Genomic DNA, 19,128 nt, shown 5'->3' with positions numbered 1-19,128 from the left:
TGTTTTGTACATTTCTGTGTTTAGCCCACGGTGGGCAATAAAGAAATTGGTATTTCGTCTGTCTTTACGCTTTGAGTTCAAATTTCGCCGAGGTCGACTTTGGCGTACAGATTATTTTATTTCTTTCTTTTTTAACTAAACACTTTCGAACTTCCGATACTGGTAGAATGTGTCACATAGAACAGGGTTTACTCTTAACGTTTTTGACAAAATTTTCTTTTTTAGAAGTTATTTCGTCAGAAGTTACAGAGTGACATTGAACAAATTCGTGTTTGATAAGTGCCAATGCACGAAACTCTCAGCTTTTGACGTCATATTCAAAACTCTGCTTTCCCCTCCTAAATTCGCGCCTTTTCAATAATTCTTTTACTCTTTAGTTCATTTGTGCGATAGAAGTCGAATCTCTTTTTCTTTCTTTCTTTCTTTCTTTCTTTCTTTCTTTCCTTAGAAGAACCTTCTGGAGTCATTACTTTAATTGACCAACCTCCCGTGAGATCTTTTCTGCTTGGCTGCCACTTTTCAATTTATTCAATTGTTGTTCCAACTGATTTATCATTTGGCGTATTGGTGTAGTTTTGTAAGGTAATCATTGACATAGAATTCACTTTCGCCATAAATGAATAAACAAAGAGTTAATAGCTTTTGAAGTTTGCAAATTTTGGGTAATTTTAGCCAATCGAAAACCACAGATATATAGGTGCCTGTTTCCATAGTAACAGGTCAAGCTGTTACCAAGCTGCTTACTCACGCAATCATTTTTTGGTTTATTAAATGGTGGCCGTGAAAAATGCTAAAAGTAATGGCTAAATAGGCCTTAAATCACGCACTAATCACGCACTTAAATCACGCACTAATTTTTATTGCATAATCGTATGAATTTCCTCAAAAATTTTCTGCAAATTCCAAGAAGTAAAAACGTTATGAGGGGTTCTATGGCGTGCGTAAAGCAGAATTCCGCCAGCATTTTATGTGTTTACAGTTGACAACACGTGCTGTCACGCACAAAATGGCAGCTTCCAAATGTTGTTTCCTGACTGGTAAAAAGTTTTCTGCAAAGCGTTAAATATCCCCCGAGATTCATCGTGCAAAGTTACATCAATACACCAAATTTTAACATGTCTTCTTAACTTTGAAATTTCCACAGGTGCAGCCAAACAGAAAAGATCCCTCCCCGTGTTTTTAAACCGTCTGCTCAAATTTTTGTGATGTATTGGTGGCCGCTGACATCTGAAAAATCAAAACAAACCCTGATATCATAATCTCTCGACGCTGGACAACCCCCTGGAGTTTAATCTTTTTCAAGTCACCTATATCAGTAGTTTGTTACTGAAACATGAAATTCATGAATCTAGAATATAATTACAAACAACTAATGAAATATTTCGCGTAATATAAAAAAAATGAGTTAAAAATTCTTTGGAATGAGTCGCAGCACTTTTTACATGCTCACTCCCCCTAACTTACACTACTGATCAAGTGCATACCAGATGTAGAACAGTTGAACCCATAATCAAAAATATCATACAAGAAAACACAAAAAGCGTCACACCAAACCGTGAATAGACATTAACAATAAATTACAAAATCTCTAAAACAGAAACCATAATTATAAACAGGCTGTGTAAACCTCCAAAACAAGCTACAAATGATCCACGTGATTCATAAATTTGACTGTGAAAGTAAAAATTTAAAACTTCGTGATACTATAACAAACAAAACACTCTCTCACTGGCTTCCGATGATTTTACGACAGGAAACGATTGGAACACAAAACATTACGCACCATAAACAAAATTAGAAGAAAAAAACATTAAATGCAAAAACTAAATTAATAGAAAGCATTAATAGTAAATACAAACAGGATTAACACGTTACTAAATTGTGGGCCTGAAAACTTGCAACGCTAACGGTTGAATTCTTAATTAAATCTGCATTAATAAAAGTAACCACTGGGAAAAAGACACAATAGAAGCACTGCCTATCCTGATAATGAGAATAAGAAACTCCGGAAACATCGATGATAAGGAAGTTACGAACATCATTCTTCGTAACAAACTACAAGTTTCTCATATGAATAAATGAATGAATGAATGAATAAATAAATAAATAAATATATAAAAAGATTAAACTGGAATAAAGTTGTGCTTTCAATATGAATAGATATGCGTACATAGGCATACACATGCATACACACATACATGTATATCTATCTATCTATTTATCTGTATGTATGTATGTATGTATGTCTATATGTATGTATATGCTATATATATAGACATACACACACACACATATATATATATATCGTTTCCCCTCACCAACCACCCCTCCACCCTGCTCCTCCAATGCACCATTCTCCGGGCCTTCCGGCGATTCCAGTCCGACCCTCCACCTCGCACATCTTACCCAACCTACCCCTTCTCTCCTTCAAATGAACCCACAACCTGCGTGACCTCCTGGTCCACAGTTTCTTCCCTAACCCCACCTCCTAACCTGCCTCGTTCCTCTGCTCCCGTCCACGCTGTCGCAATTGCCCCTACCTCTCCAACACCACCATCCTCACAGGCACCCATCATTGTCCCTATCATATCACCAACTCTTTTACTGACCGCTTGGCTGACCGGTTCGCGGAGCACCTCCGAAACATCAGACTCGACAATGACACACCAGTCTTGCGTCATTTCCACTCTGCCGGTCATTCACTACAACACTTGTCTGTGTTCAAATTGTCTTTACACAGGGGCCATCCGGACACCCGCCTTCTCTCCTTTGCGCCACATGGACTCAACTCCCCTCCTCTTTTCATCTGACACCTACTTCCTCTCTTCATTCCTACCCACTTCTCTCTTGCTTTGACACTTACTTCCTCTCTTCATTCCTACCCACCTTCTCTCTTCATTGATACCCCCTCCCCCACGTCTCCTACGTCTCCCACTCACACACTCCACTTCCACATACCCCACCCCTACAACACACTTGCATCTCCACCCCACATCCCCACATCACTACACCACACCACACACCACCGCACCACATCACACCACCCACACACTAGCACTGACCACTTCCCAGCACCCACGCCACACACCACTATTCTCACACCCACATACCATCATCCTCACATCCACACGCCATCATCCACACACTCACACATTACAGACTCACACACACACGCACGCACACATCCACACGTCAAAGTCACTAGCCCCTATCCACACACACACATTCTCACATGCGCACACACGCACGCACACCTTCGTTTTGGGATCGCCAATACTTTATTATCTCCCCTTCTTTCTACCTGTCAAATCTCTTTTCCCCAACCAGTCACCATATGCTTGATCGCTAAATTCACAAATTTTTTTAATTCTCTCTCTGTTTATTTTCTCTTATTCCTTTCTGTTGAAGAGCGTAAGCTCGAAACGTAAAACACTTTCTCACCTTCCTGAGCGTCAACACCTGCTTGTTGTTCATACACCTGTCTTCGTCTTTTGTTTTTCTGTAATTTTCAGCTGTGTGTGTGTGTGTGTGTGTGTGTGTGTGTGTGTGTGTGTGTGTGTGTGTGTCTGTGTGTGTGTGTGTGTGTGTGTGTGTGTGTGTGTGTGTGTGTGTGTGTGCTCATCAATTCGTTTTGCAAGATTCCTGATGTGAAATCCTATGTTAAAACAGATATTGTTGTATTTCAGGATGGTCATTTTTTTTTACCAAATAAACACACGCACTATATATATTTTTTTCACTCGTTTATTACTGTTCTTATTTTATTATTTTAACTCATGTCCATTGTCCAGAAATCTTTTGTCACACATCTGTGACCTCTTCAGCGACACTTTTCGTTTTCCTTCTTGATCCACTTACTCCGTTCTGATCTTCTCAGGTGTGTATCCTTATGTGCACATGCGTTTGCATCCTTGTATGTGTATGTGCGTGCGTGTGTATGAGAGTGTGTGTGTGTGTGTATGTGTGTGTGTGTGTGTGTGTGTGTGTGTGTGTGTGTGCACAAACAAGGAAACAAACGCTTGCGCACATAAGGATATACATCTTTGAAGAACAGAATGAAGTGCAGCAAGAAATGCACGAAAGCGAAAGTGTCGCTGAAGAGGTCACAGACACATATATATTTGTTTTATTGCTTCTGTGTCTGTTCCATCACAAGCAAAACCCACAGGTATCTGACCATTCTTCAGTCAAATCCAATGTGTTTTTTCTTTGACTTGCTGTGACATACAAGAAACACTCAATGTTTTTCTTTTTCTTTTTTGCCATTATCTTTCTCTTTGGTATACTGTGTCGATTCATAGGTAATGCCCAAAAATTTAACGAAGCATCCTGATTGGTGTAGAATGGTAAATATCTTTAAGTGAAAGTATCGTGCCAGCAATAAAGCATTAATGTAACTGCTTGAGGAAGCACACACATATGATGGACGCAAAATAAAGACTCATAGATATTATAGATAATATGATATCCTATGAATACGAAAATGTCCTGACGAATAAACATGTGGGATGCAGAGACATATGTCGCGATACATTGATAAAATCTAAAAATTTTCATTCACAAGTCATTTCTGTTACTATTCCGTGTGTGTGTGTGTGTGTGTGTGTGTGTGTGTGTGTGTGTGTGTATGCGTGTGTGCATGTGCATATGCATATATATTTACAAGTGTATATATCTACATGCATATATAGGTCTGCATATGCTTCTATATATATGCGTGTATAAGTTTTTTAAAAAGATTCAAGTAAAAGCTTTGTGATATGCTATGCAGAGCTCATCTACAGTTATTGAATACCGGATGTCATCATAGAGTGGAAATGCTCTTTCTACTGGATATACACAAGGAATTCTATAGTTTATCTGTAGAGCATATATAAATCGCAGCTTGAGTGAAATAACTGTATGATCTGATCTAACAATCACCTGAAGAAGCGCATTTTACACCTTTGAGGGATGATAGTGGTTACACAATATGTTAATAATATCATCTCACCAATATACTATGAGTGTAAAAATGCATCGAAACAATTGTAGTGGTTTTAAATAATGTTCAAAATATTTTCTATTATTTATGTATGTGTGTGTGTACGCGCGCAGGTGGGGTGCATATAAGGTTGCTTATATGCATTTAACCACTAGTGGGCTGTGTTTTGCCGAGATAATGGAGATAATGAACTTCAAAGATAATACTGATGAAGTTATAATGTGATGCAGACACAAGTCGGGAGAGACATTCTTATATAACAACTAATAATTCAATTGATTAGCAATAGTTTAACTTTTATTCTAACAGTTATATGAATGCTTAAAATGCGGATTTATCACGTACAATACTTCCATGGGGATTTCATTTCTTGTGACTGTTTTTTTCCGTGAATCTGTTTTTTTTTTAATTTGGTTAATGTGTCTTTTGTGTTCGACATATATTCTTTTACCAGGAATAACATTCTTCCACTCTGTTTAATAATTTACACCGTCCTCCCAGCTTTCTTTACCATATCTATAGGTTTTTAAAAACAAAAAACTGTCACCTAACTTGAAGAATTTTGAAGTATTTTTGTTCGTTCATTTTTTTCACTCGGTATCAGCTTATCAAAAATAGATCTGACTTTTCTAGCAAACATCAATCCTGCAGGTGACATTCCCGACTGTGTATTCGGATTAGGTGTTACTCAGTACACTCTTAGAAAGTTGTCCATCACTTCATTGTTCGCTGTTTTCAACGCCCTCTTGAAAGTGTCAAAACGTTCCGCTTGTCCATTTGACCCAGGATGATAGGGCGGAGTGGTCACATGTTCGATGACGAACATTTTACAAAATTTTATGAACTCGTCTGACGTAAATTTAGTTTCATCATCAGACACTATGGTATCCGGAATACCATACCTGGTGAACAATTCATGTAAAAAGCTTAATGTAACCGCAGATGTCAGCTTTTTACATTTATGCACTTTCGGCCACTGTGAAAAACTGTCCACCACAACAAGGTAATATGAATCCTTAAGTGGACCTGTGTAATCAACATGCAGTCTGGCCAATGGAACATTTGTTTTTGGCCACGGTGGCCATTAGTGGTAGGCGATTTTGCAGCTAAGGCACACCCTCTGCATGTTTTCGCTGATTCTTCAACGTCACGGTCCATTGTTGGCCAGTATACATAACTTCTCATTAATGATTTCATTCTCGAAATCCCTGAGTGACCAATATGAAATTCCTTTAGTAATCGCTTTTGTAGCGAGAAATGGTTGCGCATATTTTTATCGCTTTTAGCCTTCAGTATTTCTTTCATTTTTATAATGAATTTATCGTTTTCCGATTTTAATTTTATGTTTTGAAAAGTAACTGGCAGTTCACGAATGATGTTACACAAAACATTTTAAATTTCATTTTCCGCTCGCAAAGCGGGAATCATGGTATTTTCAAATAGTTCTGCATTTTTCGAAGTCAGTCTTGACAGACAATCCGCATGACCCAATTTCTTGGATGGTATATATTCCATCTTGAAATCATAGTTTAATGAAATCGTACTCCAGCGTTGAAACCTATTAGCAGTATGGGTAGGAATTCCTTTTTTCGACTTAAACGATGATTAGTCTGTAGACGAAAACTTCAAAAATAATAGCTAGATCTTCTTTTTCGATTTGACTATAATTTTTCTTTGCTGGTGAGGCATGAACCACCGCCTTCGTGCTATTATCTTTATATTTATGTAGCATTACTGCTCCTATACAGTACTCAGAAGTAGGATCGAAGTATACTAGCGACAAATTAGATATTAATAATTTTTTTATTTCGTCAAACGCCTTTTGGCAGCTTTCCGACCAATTCCATTTCACATCTTTTTTCAGCAGATTATTCAGTGGAACCCTCTCCTTATGCACATTTAGAATATAATTTTGGTAATAATTTGCCAATCATAAAAATGCTTGTATGGTCGCTATATTTGTCGCATGGGACATATTTTTAATTGTGTCTGCCCTCGACAGGTCTGTTCAACGTCCATTTTGTCAATGAATTGTCCTAAATATCTTATTTTCGGTAAGAAAAATCCACACTTTTCATCACTCAAAATAAAGCTGTAATCCTTAATTTTTTTGAACACATATTTTACTTATTATAGAGATATCGTAGTCTGTATCCAATTGTAACTTTATGTTTGTATTATTATGCGTATTTTTGTCGAGGATAATCCGTTCACGCGATTTTTTGTGTTGGACCGTTTTTAGGTTCTGTCCTACATTGCGACTTTTTATGGCCCATTTTACCACACATGAAGCATTTTGTATTTTTAAACGGACAGTTATTTTTAAAATGTAGACCACTGCACCCATAACTTGAATTCGGTCTAAACATTTTTTCACTTTTTTCTTATTCGTTACAGGCCGAAACGCTTGAACCTAAGAGCAATCTTGCTATTCAGTTTTATTTGCCTCATGTCTTCTGCTACTGCCTGCAGAGTTAAATTTGAGTCCTGTTCTGATTTTGTTAATATCCGGGATCGTATATCTGCATTTTTGCTTGCAGTAAGCCCTTGAACAAAAATAAAACACTTTGATATGTCTCATTCAGTTTGAATGTCTCACACTCTCTGTTAACCACTTCGGCATAGGTGACGAAATTTTCATCATCTTTTTTTACCAAATTTAAACATTGCCAGCGAACTTCTTTCACTGAAAATTTTCGATAAATTATTAATTGTTTCATCGAAACAAATCTCACCTGGTTTCTTCGGCAGAATATAATTACTATATTTTTCGTGTTCGGTAGGGGATAGCTTTCTTAAAGGTAGTCGTACTTTTTTCTCGTCGGACCAACTTTTACACTCTTACATTATTTACATTATTTACATTTGACGGATATTTGTCCTCATCTTGTTTGTTGTTAACACGACGTTTCGGCTGATATACCCTCCAGCCTTCGTCAGGTGTCTTGGGGAAATTTCGAACCTGGGTTCTCATTCCTAACGATGTTACTATTATTATATTATTATTATTATTATTATTAATACTATTATTAATCAGGTCGCTGCCGTGAATCGAACTCGGAACCTTGGGGTTAGTAGCCCGCGCTCTTAACCACTACGCCATATGCCCAAGACACCTGACGAAGGCTGGAGGGTATATCAGCCGAAACGTTGTGTTAACAACAAACAAGATGAGGACAAATATCCGTCAAATGTAAATAATGTAAATAATGTAAATAATTCCTCATCTCTTAAATATAGAACTGTATTTTACACTCTTCTTTGAAGATTTCTTCGTATCAACGAAAATATGCAGAGAAGGTAATCCCTTCAAGGCGGCGAGCTGGCACGCCGGGAGAAGTGCTTAGCGGTATTTTGTTTGCCGATACATTATGAGTTCAAATTCCGCAGAGGTCGACTTTGCCTTTCATCCTTTCAGGGTCGATAAATTAAGTACCAGTTGCATACTGGGGTCGACTCCCCCCCGCCAAAAAAAAATTGCTAGCCTTGTGCCTGTAGTAGAAAAGAAGGTAATCCTTTCTGGATTATAGCTGAATTTTTCAACTAAGTTTGCTACTCTGTCTGGTGAGTACGACTCTGAAGTATTTTCAGACTTCTTCAACATTAATTCCAGCAGCTATTAATTTTGTTGTTGCTGCTGCTGCTACTGCTTTAGGTGCTGTTGTTGTAGTTACTGTTGTTGATGCTGTTGCTGTTGCAACTGCACTATGGAAGCCATTAAGTTCTCCATATCAAACGATTTTTTCTTTGATTTCGTACACCCCACCCCCAAAAACAATTTAACGTCTAACGCAAGCTTCGAACAACTCGTTACCACTTTTATATCTTTGTATGCTGGATATATAATATCATGAAGCAGGAGGGAAAGAAAGTATTAACACGACGCACTACCATTACTATTACACGAGACAACGCTCTATATCAACGGCTCGCAGTGAATTGTTTACCAACTCCGAACTGCCAATCGCTCACCGTCCTTTACTTTATAACAATGAGACAGTCCACCTTCAGTCACTTGGGGTGGGGTCGAAATCCTTCCACAACTATATTGTATGTGCATACGTATGTGTATGGGAAGGGGGTACATAAACCATTGTATGACGATGATGTGTACGAATAAAGTATAACAGATCTTCTCTGACTGGATTAATACATCTTTAACCAGAAGCTTATTAACTGCATGTCAAAGAACCCTTTATTGACAAAAATCTACGCTCTAATACCGGCAGGCTGATTTTTTCTTCCGAGAGTTCACCAATGCCTGATGAAATAGCAGGCAATTTATTTGCACTGTGTGCAAATAAATTGCCATACTACTGAAACATTTATAGCATTAATTGAACGGCTTAACGTCTCTTCAACTTCACTTATTTTATTTCTTTATCACGCGACATGTGCAGCTAATGTTTAGAGATTGGAGTTGCAGACTATCTAATTGAGTCAAGATTGCGTCGATTACGCAATTGATTGGATGATAAACTAAGAATATTCATCAGTATTCGTACATAATAGCCTGCAAGCCAATACATGCTTGAGGCTACGGAGTTGATAATAACGATGATTAAGTTCCAAATCAATTGATTATACACACACACATATACAGTAATACCTCGATATACGAGTTAATTTGTTCCAGGGGACCGCTCGTTAAGCGAAAACTCGTAAAGCAGAGCAGGAATTTCCCAAAGCAGCAATGTCATAAATTGTAATTCGTTCTCAGAAAAATGTCTTACTTATAAAAAAATTTATAATACTCGTGAATAAATGGCAATAAAACAACAATAGAATGCAAAGAATATTTTATGTAAAGCAAAAGGAATATCAAGATCATTTATAATAAAAAAATAGTATTATTACAATCGTTTTGTGAATCACTTTCACTCACACTAGACTCGCACACACCATCACTTGTAGACGCGATCGCCGAATCACAAGCACTCGTAGACGGACTTGTTGATTTCTTTTAAAATGTATCACCTTACTATTGCTTTTTCTGTCTACTCTTTTCACTTTACCATCCCTCCATCAGTTACCTTTCTTTGTTTTGCGCACCATTTCTTTACTCCCAATCTTTCTCTCCACAATCACTTCTAGATCTAACTGCATTCCTTTCTATTTATTTGCCCTCTATCTATCTTCACTTACCTCCCATTTCTTCAACTGTCCACTTTTGTAAACTATTTACTGTCGTCCATCCTTATTCTTTTCTCTCTCCATGCCCCCTCTTTCTTAGTATCTGTTCTTCGCCAACCTCTATTCCTCTCGTTTCATCTATCCCTAATCTTCCTTCTCCTTGTACAACTCTTTCTGCTCCTCCACTCTCTGCCTTTATCCCTACCTTTCATTATCCATGCTCTCCCGTTCTCTTTCTCTCCTCTTTTTGGTGCTACGTGACTAACCTGTGAGTGGTGAAAAAATTGCAATTAGAGCCATTTTACGCTACTTGTGGAAAAAAGGATTGAGTGAAAGTTCAGCAACAGAAACTAATGATGACGAAGGCCCAGGAACTGTCAACTGTGACACAAAACTGGTTCAGACGTTTCAAGGAAACACCACCCTTGAGAGAGGAAACAGAAAGTGTGTGTGTGGCGTTACATTAAATAATCCTTCCTATTATAGGGCTGAAATTTGTCAGGGAGATCTGTGACAGATGATGTGACATTGCTGGAAATGGTTGAACAGTCAAGAACAAGCATTTGTTGAGAAGCTCCTCATGAACTGACTAATGACCAGGCTCAAAGGACATGCTGTGCGTTTAGTGCTGCCTTGCCTACAGTCCAGACCTGGCACCATCAGATAACCACCTTTTCCAAGCCATGACTCATTTCCTGCACAAACGGAAGTTCAACAATGCAAATGAGATTGGAAACAGGTGCAGGGAATTTTTTGTCTCTAAACTACCCAAATGATACAAGCATGGAATTGAAGCGATATATTTTGCTGAATGTTTTTCATATGTAATTTGCTTGAAGTATTAATTAAAACTTCAAATATGAAAAATCTTTTGATACAACCTTGTGTATATATACATATATCATCATCATCATCATCATCATCATCGTTTAACGTCTGCTTTCCATGCTAGCATGGGTTGGACGATTTGACTGAGGACTGGTGAAACCGGATGGCAACACCAGGCTCCAATCTAATTTGGCAGAGTTTCTACAGCTGGATGCCCTTCCTAACGCCAACCACTCAGAGAGTGTAGTGGGTGCTTTTACGTGTCACCCGCACGAAAACGGCCACACTCGAAATGGTGTCTTTTATGTGCCACCCGCACAAGAGCCAGTCCAGGGGCACTGGCAACGATCTCACTCGAAAATCCTACGGGAGCCAGTCAGGCGGTACTGGCAACGGCCACGCTCAAAATGGTGCATCTCATGTGCCACCCGCACAAGAGCCAGTCCAGGGGCACTGGCAATGATCTTACTTGGCATGCCGGGTCTTCTCATGCACAGCACATTTCCAAAGGTCTCGGTCAGTAGTCATCGCCTCGGTGAGGCCCAATGTACGAAGGTCTTGCCTCACCACCTCAGCCCAGGTCTTCCTGGGCCTACCTCTTCCACGGGTTCCCTCAACTGTTAGGGTGTGGCACTTTTTCACACAGCTATCCTCATCCATTCTCACCACATGTCCATACCAGCGCAATCGTCTCTCTTGCACACCACAACTGATGCTTCTAATGTTCAGCTTTTCTCTCAAGATACTTACACTCTGACGGGTATTCACATTGACATTACACATCCAACGGAGCATACTGGCTTCATTCCTTGCGAGCTTACGTATGTCCTCAGCAGTTACAGCCCATGTTTCACTGCCATGTAGCATGGCTGTTCATACGCATGCGTCATACAGTCTGCCTTTTACTCTGAGTGAGAGTCCCTTTGTCGCCAGCAGGGGTAAGAGCTCTCTAAACTTTGCCCAGGCTATTCTTATTCTAGCAGCTACACTTTCAGCGCACCCACCCCCACTACTAACTTGGTCGCCCAGATAGCGGAAGCTATCGACTACCTCTAGTTTTTCACCCTGGAATGAGATAGAAGTTGTTTCCTGTTTGTTTACAGTCTTTATTGCACCTGAACATCTGCCACAAACAAAAACTAACTTCCTAGTTAACCTGCCTTTGATGTTGCTGCACCTCTTATGTGTCCATAGCTTGCACCAGGTACATCTTATATATATATATATATATATGGATGGCGCGGGGACATGTTCGCATATATGGGAACCAGCCTTTTTTTCTGCATGTTTCATTAAATACACGACTATGTTCAAGTTTCATCTTTTTTACTTTAAATTTTTCATGTTCTTATTAACTTTTTACAGTTGGTTTGGCACAATAGGGTTCCTAAGTTCATATTCAACATTTTTATCTCATCATCAAGAATGGAGTTGAATATATTTAACATTTGTGCTGTTTATATATTCTGTGAAGTCATTGTCCTGAGTACACAGGATCAAGTTCTTACATATTGGGTAAGAACAATTTGGTATATATCAGCTATTGTTACACTATGTAGCTAGCACTCTGGTATTGCATTATTTGAGCTTTATACCTGTCAGATCTTGATCATTTTTATAGACTGTTTTTCAGATGTGCATTTTCACAACCATGAGATTTCGGGTTCAGTCCCACTATGTATCTTGGGTACATGCCTTCTGCCATGCCCTTGGGTCAAGTAATGTCTTGTGAGTGAAATTTGATAGATAGAAACTGTAAATAAGTCCAGTGTGTGTGTGCATCCATGTTTGAAAAATAGTTATCAGACTAGTTATAAGTATAGGCACATTATTATTGACTTAAACCCTTCAAGTGGGTGCTGTAGTATGGTCACAGTCCAATGACTGAAACCAGGAAAAAAAAAACAAAAGATAAACAATGAGAAACAAGTGTTCAGAAGTAAATAAATATTCAATCGCAATTGTGACAATATCTCTTTATTGAAATGATATAAACTTAAGGACTAGATTCTTTTGTTTGTTTCTCTTTAGGTTTTGTAGCTACTGCAATGTCTTTCAATTTTGGCAACAGTTCCTCTAAGACAGCTCTTTCATTAGACTCTGTTATTTCTTCATCTTCATCTTCATTGTGAGACTTCATATCTTTGATTACCAAATCTGGAAAAAGAAACAATTCAGTATTTGCTAAAATGTTTATAAAGGTTTTCCTCCAAAGAATCTATAAATATTGGTTTGAAATTTTGGCACAAGGCCAGCAAGTTCGGGGGAGGAGGTAAGTCAATTACATCAATTCCAGTGTACTTATTTTATCAACTCTGAAAGGGATGTAAACCAAAGTCAACCTTGGCAGAATTTGACATGAAATGTTGCAAAGCATTTTGCCCAGCGTGCTAATGATTCTGCCAGCTCGCCACCTTCAAAGAATCAATTAATATTAATAGAATAGTACCAATCTACATTTGGTGTTATGTTCTAGAAATTTTGTTTGAAAGAGAGAATTAAGTGAAAGGAAGTGAATAATACATCCCTTCCTTGCTCTCATTCCTGCTGCTACACCTGCATTCTTGTTTCCAACACCATCACCCACACAGCAGACTCAACAACTGCACTTTTCACATAAGGAACTCTCTCTGATGCACCTCTAACAACCTGATACAGGTACTCCAATGTTCCCTTTGAAATCTGATAAACGTAGAACTGGCTGCCAACTGTTTGACAGGTTTGCAGAGCATCTTAAGGACATGGCATTACCTGTCTGTTGACAATTCTGTTCTGCCAACCACTCCAACTTGGTTTTCAACACCAGATCACCATTGCTAGCATCCAGAGGGAAAAGTAGAACATTTTTTTCTCCCAAAACTTACATGCCCTACAGTTTGAAATCACTACATCAATTCTTCTAACATGCATTTTCAGTATATTCATCAACTCTAGTACTATACGCCACTTCCCCTTGCTCCCTCCCACTCTGTTCCCATGCACCCTACATACACCTTCCCCCACTACCCACACTACACCCACATCACCCTCACATCTGCACACTCATCCCTAACATACTAACATGTGTTCCCCACCACACACATACACAGTTCAGATTCTTGACTGAAACCTTACTGATACCAGACACTAACTACCTATAAGTCATACCAGCAGATGCGTACACACACACCTTCATATACATCTGATCAATGTCACACACACACACACATATATATGCAAGCACACAGACACTGCTAATCTCATCAACCAAACACTCTCAGTCAGTCAGTAGATGGAGAGATAGATGACACTTCTCCTATCTGCAATCATTCTCAACACCCTCTCATATCTGCCATAAATGCCCCTCACCACCTTTGTTGCACCACTCACTATAGCCACTCTCGTGTATCTCTGACTTCCACTCTGTCACTGTACATTTTCATCCCTCACCCTTCCACTCTCACACACTGCACATCATCTTCCTTATTTCTAATCTATCAACAAATTTATGACACTATTGCTCTCCACACCTACAGTATCCCTGCGTGTCACCTCTTCCTTCCTCAACTACTTCCATCTTTCTCACCTCTCCATCCTATGCTGACATTCACCTCAACCAAACCTCCATCCTTATTGCTCATACACTATAACCACCTCTAGCCATCTGTCACTATCCTCTCACACTTTTATAAAATTACTCAACCTTTCCTTCCTCCAGTCTATATTCTCCCATCCTTTACCTTGAGAATATGCTCTGGTACTATCACCACCAATTTTATCTTCCTTCCAGCTACTCTCACTCATCTTCATATAAAGTTGGGCAGTCATGTATCTCCTCTAAAGAAAGACACCTGCGCTTGTCTCTGTATCATTCTTTAGCCTTCATCATCTGTCATAAAGCAAGCTCTCCTGCTCTCAAAAATACTCACTCAGTTGATGGGGATTTTTCTGTTTTCTTTCATTTCCTATCTTTGACTGGCAATTTACTTGGTAACCTTATTAGTGCTGGTGCCAGGAAAAAAAATCACCCACTACACACTGTAAAGTGGTTAGTATTAGGAAGGGTGTCCAGTTATGCAGCTCATTGGATCCTGTCAAACTGACATGCCATGAACAAGTTCAGAAAGAATCTGCTAAAAATCTTCAAAGAATTTGGCCTATCTATAAACAATTACTATCAATTTGACAAAAGTCAACTTCTTGGATGTAACCCTACACTTGAAGACAAGCAAGTACTAATCTTAGAGAAAGCCCAATGAGGAAACTGTTTACATCCACAGAAACTCCAACCATCCCTAGCTGTAATTAGAAATTTAGTCACAGGCATAAATAGGAAAATCTCTTAGCTGTTAGCAGATAGAGAAATCTTCAAACAGGTCCTTCACTCATTTAAACAAGGCAGTAGGAAGGAGTGCATTCACTGAGTAGTACATATGGAGGACACACCCAGAAAGAGAAAGCTAATCTCGTCCAATCCTCTATTTAACCTGGAAGTTTTAACCAGCCTAACTTGGACCTTCCTGATGTTAATGAAGAAAACATTTCCCTAGAACCCATAAGTATTATAAACTCTTCAATCTCCACAATGTTATTCCTGCTTAGACAACAATGCTTCAAACATCATAGACACAAATTCACACCTAGATAGCCTCTAATCCACACCCCAACCTGTAATGGTTGAAATCCTACCAACAACCCACTGGCAGGATCCTGTCTCTCAAAGGTTGCTATCTACAGACTACAGCCTTTGAGATGTCTCACACCATCTAATGACACTACATGGGGATGACAACCAATAACTTTAAGGGAAGGTTATACATAACATAAGCACTACTTCTGAAGCAGAGATAGGGAAAATTCTACCTCACTGTCCTGCTTCATCTGGACTCATTAGAATGACTTCCTCAAGATCAAACGGAGTATCATTGATGGGCCCAACCTGGAACTTGCAATTTCCAACTTTGTCTTTACAAAAGACAACACATATTCCACCAACCTGCAGTATCCACCAACTGGAAGAATGAACCATCTTATTGTTGCCACCAGAGGCATGCCCTGTAAATGAATTTCAAGCCACTGGCAGCTGATGATCCAGGTATACCACCCTAGGCACTCCCCACACACACAAAGGCAGGGTATTTTATCCCTGCCACCAATAGAGATAACAGCCCCATTCTTGCTGATCTTCCAGCCTCAGTTTTTAACCTAGCACCATCAAAACTGGTTATACCCACATAAAGACTACTGACGCTAATGTGTTAATACTCCAATAAATGACCACTGAGCTTGCAATGAACTGATGTCACTAAATACACCATACCACAGCTTGCAGACATAGTGGGAGACCTACCTGCCAACACCTTGTGTGAGCTAGTGGGCCTAAAAATAAAGAAAAGAACTGATGTTGTTTCCATGACCTGACTTAATCAATAGAGAGCTCTAACATCTTGAAGCCATCCCAAATTTGTCTCAAATCTCATTACTCTTCTCTAGGTATCTGATGAGCAGGGTTCGTCTTCTAATTCCATGAAACTTTATGTCAAATAGAGCTGAATCAAACTGCTATTAAATAATATATATGTAACTCCTACCAAGTGTGTTGAGGGCATGTGCCTGGTGGTTAAGGTGTTGCACTTATGATCACAAGATTGTGATTTTGATTCCCAGACTGGGTAGTAATTTGTGTTGTTGAGCAAAACACTTCATCTCACATTGCTCTGTGATCATTTCGACATCTGACATGTGGTTCACTGTGCACTGTACAGACAATATTAATTTGATAGAGGGAGTGAGTTACAGGGTGTTTGATCTAAATTCAACAGTTTGCATAAAAACAAAACAAGACAATATCCCATCCAAATATAAAAGTATTTTTAAAAATTGAAAATATATCAATTAGCCTCCATCAATTTCCATCATGGCCTCAAGATGGCCCCAGAACCAGGTGTGTGTATTCCTCACTGTGTCCCTAGGAAGATCTTCAAACATTTCCTTGATCTTGGTCACCAACTGGGCCTTAGTGATGCAGGTAGAGTGGTTGGTATCTTTCTCAACTGCACCCACACACTAAGTAATTCATAGGATTACAATAGGAGGAATTAGGAAACCAGAATTTGGGCTGGCGAAGTTGTAGAAATTCTCTAAAAACTACTTCTGAGTCTTTCCGGCAGTATGGCAAGGAGCTGAATCATGCTGCCACACATATAGTCTTCCACCAGCACCCCAGTCAAGCAGCTTCACATAGCCTCCTGAACTGAGTTGAGGGCCCTCTTCAAAGATATAGGGTAGCATGATGTCACCCAGGAAGCACACCCAAAGACCATCACAGTTTCGTGATATGTGGGACATCACATAGATCTTAGGCAAGCCAATTGTTGTTCTAGGCATGGTGTAACTGGTCCTGGCAGAAGTTCTTTTCAGCTGAGAAGAACCAGATCATTCCTAGTTCATCAGGATGCCTCAGCTTATTCAGGAGCTTTTTTGTCTTTACCAAGCAGTACCCCTTGACCCTGGCTGTCAGAATTTGTCCCTAGCACCTCGTGTATGAGTGATAGCAAAAGTCCTCATTCAAGGCCAGCTTTCTTTCACCAAAAACCTAGATTGCCTGCTCAGATTTTCCATCACTTGGATGAATTCAGACATGCAAATATAGTTGGAACACCTATGTCCCTTCCAGTTAACCACAACTTTGTGGTCGCTGTTGCAGCTATCCATATCACATCTTACAGCCTCCACAGTGTTCATAGAGCATTGAGCAGCAATCATGATGTTGGTATTTTTACAACAAGCTCAATAATCAGATGGCTTCCAGTCCTCCATGTGGCTTCCAGTCCTCCATGTCAGGGCGCATGACAGCTTCATATGTGAACATAAAGTGGTAGCAGAGAGAAACAAAGTGAGAGATAGAAGAAAAGAGGAATAGAAGCAAACAAGTTGTGAGTGAGGTGAAGGGAAAAGATGAGCTGAGAAGGGAGTAGGAGGATAAGAAAAGGATTAATGAAATAAGAGGAGATATCAAGTCCAAATATGAAACATTGTTCCCTAAATTTTCTTGGGAATTACATCTTTATGGTATATGGAGATGTAATTAAATATATTTAATAAAATTCTATTTTGTTTTTTTTTTTCTATATGTACTCTGTAGAGATGCTTGAGGTAGCCTGTAGGGACCAGTTATAGCCTTTGGAAAATAGGTCCTTTGCATCTGTGCAAATGTAAATGAAAATAGCAACTCCTTTCTTTCTTCAGCCTGAACAATCCATGCAATTTTGACCTCAGCATCTAAGTTGATCTCAGAATGGAGAAAGTGTTGTATGTGGTCCAGCATTCAATATATGGAATCTTCCATTTTGTGCTTTGATAGTGTGCTGATGCCTTGTGTATTTAATCGGCTTGTCTTTGCTAAGGTAGTTGTGTCTTTGTGTTACTTCAAAGACCTAGTATTGTGTTTGCTATTTAATGACAAAACTCAGATTAACTTGTGCACTCGTGTGACAACAGGGGCTGATAATGTGCTATAGTGAGAATGCTTTGCTTCTCTAGATTATTTTTTTCCCTAGATTTAGCCTGGCTAAAAGAGACTTGATTAGAGAATGGTTGATGTCTGTGGCAACCTCTCTTCTGCTGGTGGCATAATAAAATGCATCAGTACACAAACATGACCATGATGACTCATCCAACCTATGTCAGCATAAAAAGTGGATGTAAAAATTATTTACACACACACATTCATATACATAGAATAATCTAAGATGTACCTTGGAATTGTCGAAGGGTCTCCCATGATGAAGTAACCATGTAATCTTCAAGAAATTCTATTATCCGTGGTACACATCGACCGGGAGCATGGATAAATGTGTTTGTGAATGTCTGGAAAAGAATCAGCACAGCCAGGTGTAGTGCATTTGCTGGATCATCTTCAGCGGATAATTCAGCAATGAGAGTTTGTCGGTGTTCCTGGAGGAGCTGTCTACAAATAAACAAAACAAATAAGAAGCTTTAACAGCAAGTAATAACAAAAAGCGTAGAATAATGTTTTACAATGTGCATGTGCGTGTGTATGTATACCAACCACAAAAGCCACAAAAACAGAATTTGCCAAAGCCAAAAGAAATTCAAGTATAGCACAGCCTAATCAGTGTCTGAACAGACACTAGTGTTACAATTAGCCAGTGAGTTTGTTACAAAGAGATGAGTTGTTGCTA

At 39.1% G+C, this 19,128-nt stretch overlaps 1 protein-coding gene across 1 annotated transcript in view; it reads right to left on the bottom strand.

Moving 5' to 3' along the window:
* Positions 1 to 12,906: 12,906 nt before the first annotated feature.
* The window catches only part of LOC106881474 (E3 UFM1-protein ligase 1), a 94,774-nt gene continuing 88,552 nt past the window's right edge, over positions 12,907 to 19,128 (bottom strand). Inside the window, exons 16-17 of the mRNA XM_052967292.2 lie at positions 18,682 to 18,893; positions 12,907 to 13,102 (exon numbers count right to left, since the gene is read on the bottom strand). Of these exons, the coding sequence (XP_052823252.1) occupies positions 12,942 to 13,102; positions 18,682 to 18,893 (373 nt within the window). The 3' untranslated portion in view covers positions 12,907 to 12,941. The remainder of the gene's footprint in view (positions 13,103 to 18,681; positions 18,894 to 19,128) is intronic.

The sequence above is a fragment of the Octopus bimaculoides genome, chromosome 4, assembly GCF_046866305.1.
Source record: "Octopus bimaculoides isolate indiv1 chromosome 4, ASM4686630v1, whole genome shotgun sequence".
Taxonomy (NCBI): Eukaryota; Metazoa; Mollusca; class Cephalopoda; order Octopoda; family Octopodidae; genus Octopus; species Octopus bimaculoides.
Note: the sequence above shows the minus strand (reverse complement) of the source record. Positions and strands in the feature narration are given on the sequence as shown.